The following is a 6,415-nucleotide window of genomic DNA, read 5'->3' as shown; positions in this document are numbered from 1 at the left end:
TCACATCGTACTGGTTTTGTATTTCACATACAACGGTATTTATACGGGAGGGGAGCTAACGCAGTAGCTCGAATTAGCATCTCGCTACATGTCCCATTTTAGATTGAAAAGAGTCCACTCACGAGGTTAAATCAGGGGAGGGAGTAGAGACCAGAATGGCGCTGTTTCCACTTTGGTACACTTTTGGTACATATCTTGTTCTTCAACGATCTTTCTCAGATCACCTTGAGCACCTTGAACTTGGGGAATAAAGGTCTCGTGTGTTCTCTCCAATATAATTTTGCAATCGGACGCCCAGGTCTCTGCTCAATTTGGACTATTTTGTCCATTGTCTTCGCCATTCCAAATAATTCTAGGCCATATTCTAATATACTTTGGACAAGTAGTGAATTGTACATAAATAATTTCATATTTGTTGGGAGATGTTTCCATGGTGGCTAAAACTACTTACTGTCCATTTTACACTATTCTCAACATTGGTGGTATGAAATGCCCAAGATAATTCATCGCCAAGATCCTGTCAAAGCCTAAGGAATTTCGTGGCTTTTTCTGGAGACCGTTTCCAATCATCTCGAAAGTGGCACTCCGGATAAAAATAGCTCTCTGATTCGTGCGGTTGTAATAGTCTACTTTTTGCGACTCTTTATGTACGAAAGCCTGTTTCTATTAAATGAAAGTTGGAGTTTCTCCAACCACTCATCTGCCTACTGTTTGCCCCCTCTTGAATTGTCTCCAAAATGCCGGATCATTGATCTTGTCGTCGGCATACATTGTGAAAGGAAACCTAGTATATTACAATTCGCCATATGGTTGACACACCGGTACAAAGAAATCAACAGACCCAGGATGCTCCCGTGGACGCTTCGAGGCTTTTGACAAAATGTACTTGTCATCCAAAGGTTAATTTTGATAGTTATTCCTCACCCTAAATTCCCGTAATAGTCAAGCTGCATGAAAGTTATCTTTAAAATTGGTTTCGTATTCATGTAAACGCGGAAATCTAAGAAATTCGGTATATTTCACTCAAGCCCACAGAAGATTTTCTTCTTATTCCTATTCAGAGCTCATTGCAACAAGATGCTCAAGTTGTTTGTTATTAAAAAAGTCCCAGGATTCAGCAATTTTGGGAAGATTGCCCCGCAGGGATAATTCGGTAGCTCCTAGAAAAATAAATACGGAACGAGCTTTTCTTTTTGGCTCATGACAATCCCATCTTTTGGAATTACAATGGGATTTCGAAAAAGTATCTGAATTGTTATGATTTCATTGCTACTGCCTTGCCTAACCTACATAGAGCCTTTTGCTGAGAATAAGCATGAAATGAATGGTATGACGCATTTCCTTCTTCATTTTTATTTACATTTGTGTTCGTGTGGTAAATTACGTAACATGGATGATAGCAATAATGATAATATTAATAATAATGATGATAATCAACCTTTTTTTCTTCTTCTTTCATAAGATAATATATAGAGGATATAGGATTATAAAGGGTGAGAGAGAAAATGAAGGTGATGTGGAAGCGGCAAAGAATCACTCTTTCCGACGAGAGTAATTCAGTGGACCAAGAAGACGTGTCAGCGAAGGTAAAACTCATCAGGACGTAGTTGAGATAGAAAATGATCACATCATAGGGAAAAAATCAGGAAATGAAAACTAAGTCCTTGTCGGATTTTTAAAAATCGTCCATCTGTTTGGCAATGGGCAATTCAAAAGGAGAACGAAAGTAGGTGCAAAGCAGATTGGTTTGATCAATTTGCGGGTTGTTTTTGTTTTTGATTGGAGTAAGTAGTTGTTTCTATGTTAAGGTTCGATTCCTTGCATTTAGTTTGCTTCGGTATCATCACAATTTAGCGTTCTTTTGACCTATTTACACTTGGATGGGTTGGCTTTTCGAGTTGGATGAGGGAGGAGGAGGATCTTTGAAAATGAGGAACATGAGGAGACTGAGGTTGGGTGGCTTTCCAATTTGGGGTTGCAATGACGATCAACTTGGGATAACTGCAAAAATAGAATGATGATCCAACATTCACAGAAACAAATGAAAATACTTAATACTTTTCTTTCTTAAAGTGCGATACTCTTCATTTCCTCTTCTCAAACAACGATACATTTTGCCGAAACGAACCGAGTAGTCGATTCACAGTTGGTTAAAAGCCGTCCAAGGAAAGCAAGGACAGGACCGAGTTGTTGTGTATATGTGTGTGTGGGTGTGTGTTTCTGTTCAATATCGCCAACCCCGGCGACCAGTCTTGGGTCAGGGTACAATGAGCCCCCAAAAGCTAGTTTTTTTTCTCTGTTTTGCTTTTCGTACGATCATGCATGGACTTTCTCTTGCTTCTCTTTCACATCAACATCAAAGTAGAGCGTCAGTAGTTTCCCCGTAATAAGGACAGAAATCAAAATGAATATGGTAAATGGAATGTGGCAACGTCAATATGTGATTTCTGCGCATTATCTTGGCGATTCTGTTCAGATTTCACGCGTTTTTTGTTCTTATGCGCCCAAGACTTTTCGGACCGCTTTTTTCGCGGCGGAAAAGCGCCGCGATTTGGGATCCAAAGTTTCAAGCACACGAAATGGTCAGATGGGAAAGAGGAACTCTGCTTCTGGGTGGTGGCACTTGTGATTCCTCTACGCAAAGAGGGATATGGAACACTGACTAGTCCTACAAACGGAAGGGAAGCCTTCAATTCGACGGTTTGGCACCGACTACAAGGAATTACACTGCGGCGTTATTCCTCGGTTTCCTGGACTGGGGACGCAGTTGCATTGGCTCCGGCCAAATCCAAATCTTCAGTCTCATCGGGTCCAGGGGCGGTTTCGTTCGAAGGCGGAGCTTCCTCGTTGTAGGTAGGTGTCGACTCAGTAACCTGTAAAATGGATCGAAGTTAGTCTTGGATCCTGGGTTGGAAGTGATAAGAAGCATTGTTGAGGCGTCCATTGGTTGTTGATTACATGCATATCTTTAAAGACTTGATTCACAGAGGTCATTGTCCAGGCAAACCAGTCGTTTCGAGTACCCCCCACGTTTCATCTTCACTTTAAAAGAAGCCTGTGAAACACATAATTAGGCAAAACCGTGGCCGTTATTCAAGAAACACTTGGTTCTGAGGTTACGTACTGTCTTATCCGAATCACTAGGAGAGTTCTCGAGAGATTCCTCTTTATTTAGAGATGTGTATGGCCCCGGACTGGATGGGGAATCATCGGAGCTGGAAGCAGGTGGTTCCTCCAATGGTTTTGCATTAGTGGGTGTTACTGGCTCGGGAAGGTCCTGATCACTTGACGAGATATTTTCGTACATGTTAGTGGGTAGAGCTAAGGACCAAAGCAAAACAGTGTCAAAACAGAGTCAAGTCCATCCAGTACGATGCTAGTCTCTGACGCATCATTGATATCATCGGACCGGACCAAACAGCCACTCACCATCATCTTCTCCACCACTCTCTTGGGTACCCTTTTCCGAGAGATCCCCGGCCCCCGAGCTCTCTTCCACTGAAATGAACGAGGCTGGCCTCGATCCCGGACTCACAGCAGACATGGAACTGGTCCTAACTGACGTCGATTGGGAGAGGTAAGCATGGACTTGTTCTTGAGAGCGTTGCAACTCCCGTTTCATGCGTTCACGCTCCTCATCCAGCTCTTGGATCTTGCCCTGTAAGAGAATGGTCATCAATGTATACTACTCCTACATCAGTTCAGATCATCCCATCATGGAATGGAACCAGCTCGGCGTGGACCCACTTACCAAGAGTGTGGTTAACTGACTGTTCAAGTTGACTGAAATGCTAACAAGCTTCCCGGCAGACCGCCCTGTTAGTGGATGCAGTTGTCGGGTCGTCGAATTGGAAGAAGAGAGTTTCGAAGACATCAATGATGACGGTCCACTGCCGGCAGTGGACACGTCTCCACTTATCCCACTAGTCGGGGATAAGGGCCGTTGTTGCTCTCGGGTGGAACTGGACGAACTTGAAGTGTTCCGAGTATATGACGAGTTCAAAGACACCTCTGAGCCTAAAACCATGCGGTCTTCATCATTCATGTTGAGGATTTGGTTAACAAGGTCGCACAGGGATTTGGCTGTAAATGAAATGAGAGGGAATCTTAGCTGATGGACCCAGAGACACTTTAGTAGCAAGCCACGATGGCCAATGAAGTTGACCATTTTACCTTGTGCCAAGGCTGCAAGGAGAACTTCGCGAGCATCCTTGTCGTGGGAAGGCTGTGACGAGGCAATGTCCGCAATATCGTCAAAATGCTCTGTTGGGACATTTAGTATCTCTGCTAACAGTTGCTTCTTTTCCTCGAGAGCTCTGGCCACCTCTAAATCTTTTCGACGTAGTTTCTCTGAAAGAGGTCGAAAAACAAATGAATTTGGATCCCAACAAAAGAGGACATATTCTTTCCAGATGAAATCTTGTATGAGATTAATGAGAAAAGGTGTGTGAGTGTTGTACAGTACAAGGTCAACAACTGTTACTACTACTGCTACTACAAGATGGGCAATCATACCTATGGGCGTAAGAATAGGCTCGGCCATGAAGATCTCCCCTTGGGTGACCACCACCTGGGAAGGATCTATCAATGGACATGGCTCTGCAATTTTGAGGATCTCTACCCGTTGAAGGCGCTTGCGCTGCCCGGAACTACTTGAGTTTGCCGGATCATTGGACTGATTGACATTACCGTCACCTGAGGATATGTGCAAAAAGATGGAAGAAGATGAAGTGAGGTTAGAAACCGATAGGAAAAATCCAAACCGAGACACAACACCCGAGAACCACCCCAATTGAAGGCCCAAAAGATCCCGTTTCAGTCCGATTGCTAACCTGTCTTCTTGCTGACGCTGTCCTCATTGCTGTCGCGATCACTTTCGTGCTTCGCGCTCTTGAACGATTCGGAACGCCCACTGGCTTTCCCACCCTCATATCCAGGTCCACCCACGAGATCATTGGCAGCACCCGCTTGACTGGATCCATCCAGAGGACCGTTCTGTGAAGACAGGTCCGAGCCAGATCGGTCGCTGGCGCGTTGGGATTCATCTCGAGAGTTGAAAGCGTTGGTGGCCTCAGTGATATGTTTGAACCACCTAGAAAGAAAGAGCAGGAAAACATGCTCGATGAGTGACAATAATTGTAGTATGGAGACAATGAGGCTAAAGTCTTTGCTCAATGTCACTGGAACACGCTGGTGTTCTGGCTGCGGTCAAGTCAAGTCTGGGGGGCTGGGTATTGGCTTTGCTGCAAAGACCAGAGGTCCCGAGTGCGAAAACGCATTTCAAAAGATCTGAGCAGACGTGTTTGAAGTGATAACAAGTTTGTAAATCTCATGCCTCAACGATGAAGATGAAATATCGAAAGCTCTCTTTGGGTTTGTTCGGATGTTCGTTCATGCTTCACCTCGAACATCACACAAAAAGTGACAGGTCCTGAAAGTGATAGCCCCATAGTTACTCCTTATCCTAACGAGACTACTCATGAAACTCAATACCTGGGGGATTTTCTTTTCAATCTGGGAAATATAGGGCCCATTCTTCTCCATGTTCGAATAAGTCACAAGAACATAATAACTAGACGGACCTGGTTCCAAGGAATTGAACTACCCTACATGACACATGGGCGCCTCAATGTTTTCGACTCAAATCTGAATGAACCGATTGGAATTTCCCTTTTTCTCTTCAGTACGAGAGATAAATGATTCTCGGGGAAAGGAAAGGTCAGAAACTCACAAGTACAAATGTCGTCATCACAATTCTGACCCGAGGTCCAAACAGCATCAAAAGTTGTGGGAAGAATTTGAAATGCACTCCTCCTTAAGAGTAGGCAAGCAGGCAAGCAGGCAAGCAGGCAAGCAGGCCTCTAGATCCGAGTCTTTGCAAGGAGGGCGGTGCCAGTCCAATCCTCTGCGTTCCAAGTTCATTGAAAGACAGATGGAGTGTGCAGATCAGGCAGGTTGTGGGTCAAACTTGAAGCAATGAGCTTGTGCAACGCCGAGCGAGTGGCTGCTAAGGCCGAGCCGAGGATCATCCGGAAATGATGGCCTTTGCTATGCCTTGAGACACTTTCTCGGAGCTTGAAGGCATGTTACTGGTATACTGGACAAGGAAGTTCCAGCACATAAATTATTATGCTGTAGGGAACATTTCGCATTTCTCATGCCCACACAAAATATGTCCTTTCGTGCGATGAAAATCTGCGGAACTTTCGTAACTTGGAACTTGAAAACCAAAGAAAAACATCACATCTAACATCCGGAAATTTAAGTTGACCATTGCAATGTTGGGATTGTGGCTATTCTTTGCTTTGGCTGTTTCTAGCATTGAGTTTTGTTAATCCAATCTGGATTGCATGTGAGAAGGAATGGCAAGAATCATCACTTGGTCCAGAAGAAAAAACCTACTTCGGACCCCATG

The 6,415-nt window shown here is 44.2% G+C and overlaps 1 protein-coding gene across 15 annotated transcripts in view; it reads right to left on the bottom strand.

The window, feature by feature from the left end:
* Positions 1-1,337: 1,337 nt before the first annotated feature.
* The window catches only part of LOC131884098 (uncharacterized), a 123,192-nt gene continuing 118,114 nt past the window's right edge, over positions 1,338-6,415 (bottom strand). For 11 of the 15 annotated variants that reach the window (XM_059231741.1, XM_059231742.1, XM_059231747.1 and 8 more), the window contains 7 exons: positions 4,833-5,092; positions 4,516-4,695; positions 4,174-4,350; positions 3,752-4,083; positions 3,430-3,658; positions 3,125-3,321; positions 1,338-2,873 (listed from right to left, as the gene is read on the bottom strand). In XM_059231741.1, coding sequence (XP_059087724.1) covers positions 2,736-2,873; positions 3,125-3,321; positions 3,430-3,658; positions 3,752-4,083; positions 4,174-4,350; positions 4,516-4,695; positions 4,833-5,092 — 1,513 coding nt within the window. In that variant the 3' untranslated portion in view covers positions 1,338-2,735. Of the gene's footprint in view, positions 2,874-2,958; positions 3,056-3,124; positions 3,322-3,429; positions 3,659-3,751; positions 4,084-4,173; positions 4,351-4,515; positions 4,696-4,832; positions 5,093-6,415 lie in introns of all 15 variants that reach the window. The other 4 variants (XM_059231743.1, XM_059231745.1, XM_059231746.1 and 1 more) reach the window with 4 other exon arrangements.

This window comes from Tigriopus californicus, chromosome 7, assembly GCF_007210705.1.
Source record: "Tigriopus californicus strain San Diego chromosome 7, Tcal_SD_v2.1, whole genome shotgun sequence".
NCBI lineage: Eukaryota > Metazoa > Arthropoda > Copepoda > Harpacticoida > Harpacticidae > Tigriopus > Tigriopus californicus.
This window is presented reverse-complemented; position numbering and strand designations above follow the sequence as displayed.